Source organism: Myotis brandtii, unplaced genomic scaffold (assembly GCF_000412655.1).
Source record: "Myotis brandtii unplaced genomic scaffold, ASM41265v1 scaffold1077, whole genome shotgun sequence".
NCBI classification, from domain to species: Eukaryota; Metazoa; Chordata; class Mammalia; order Chiroptera; family Vespertilionidae; genus Myotis; species Myotis brandtii.
This window is the reverse complement of record NW_005353666.1, coordinates 8,131-9,245: the sequence shown is the minus strand read 5'-3', so window position 1 is coordinate 9,245 and position 1,115 is coordinate 8,131. Positions and strand designations below refer to the sequence as shown.

Below are 1,115 nucleotides of genomic sequence, written 5' to 3'. Positions count from 1 at the left end.
AACGCGCTGCCGAGTGTTAGGGCGGAGATGAGGGGCCGCGGGGAGCGCGGGGAGGGGGTGAGGGCAAAAGCTGGAGGATGAGAAGGAAAGGGTTGGGGAAGGGGTCAGGGCCCAGGGCCCAGGGCTAAAGGGTTAGGATTTAGGCCGGGACCTGGGCTTTAGGGTTGGGGTTCAGCGTGAGGCTTCGTGCTGGGGATCAGCGTTACCTGGCCCCACCCCCCGTCATGTGGCCCCGCCCCTTGTTCAGTGTCCACTTCCTGGTGATCGCGTGGCCCCGCCCCCTTGAGGCCTTGGATGGACCTGTTTCCGGGGAGCCGCCTCCCTGGTTGGCTGTCCGCCTGCCCTCCCACCTGTCAGCAGCCCTTTGACAAAGTCCTCTCTTTCCTGGCGGGAGTGACAGCTGGGACTGAAAGGAGACAGGAGAGCAGCGGCCGTCCATGCGGGAGGTCAGAGGGGCCTGTGCCGTCCCTGGAGGCTGCGGGAGGGGAGGGTGGTGAGGCGGAGGTGCTGACTGGGGAGCGGAAAGCCCTCAGGGCAAGTGGGGCGCACACCAGCACCCCACACTCCTGTGAGGAGCAGCGGTAGCCCATGGCACAGGTGAGGCTTCTGCAGCACAGAGAGGGCGAGCGACTTCCTGAGGGCACACAGCAGCAAAAGGGCGGAGCTGAAAAGGGAACCCGGGGCTGCCCACAGCCTGTGACTCCTTTACCTGTGACCTCTGGGTAAGGGGGCCGGGCCACGTAAACACTCTCCTTCTTGAAGATTGAAGGGATGCGGCCAGGAGCCCCCAGAGGCTGCGGAGGCAGGAAGGACCCTCCGGGAGCCTCCGAGGGAGCACAGCCCCTGGTTTCAGGTTCTGGCCCCAGAACCGGGAGAGCACCTGCTCCTGTTGGCTGAGGCCAGTCTGCAGTCACCGGAGCAGCCGCCCCAGGACACGGACCCTCCTTTGGGGGCTTTGACCGGGTTCTGGGAACCGCTGAGCCCTGTGCCCCGGCAGGGGAGACCCCTAGACCGCTCACGGCGGGGCTCCCGGGGAGACCCATCCCTGGGCCTGTGCCTGGGCCCTGCCTGCCGCTCCCCGGGGGGCTCCTGGGCAGTGACAGTGCAGTGGGCGC

At 67.0% G+C, this 1,115-nt stretch overlaps 1 protein-coding gene across 1 annotated transcript in view; it reads right to left on the bottom strand.

The window, feature by feature from the left end:
* The window catches only part of PDCD2 (programmed cell death 2), a 10,762-nt gene that overhangs the window by 8,763 nt on the left and 884 nt on the right, over positions 1–1,115 (bottom strand). The window contains exons 2-3 of the mRNA XM_014542323.1: positions 710–794; positions 513–634 (exon numbers count right to left, since the gene is read on the bottom strand). Of these exons, the coding sequence (XP_014397809.1) occupies positions 513–634; positions 710–794 (207 nt within the window). The remainder of the gene's footprint in view (positions 1–512; positions 635–709; positions 795–1,115) is intronic.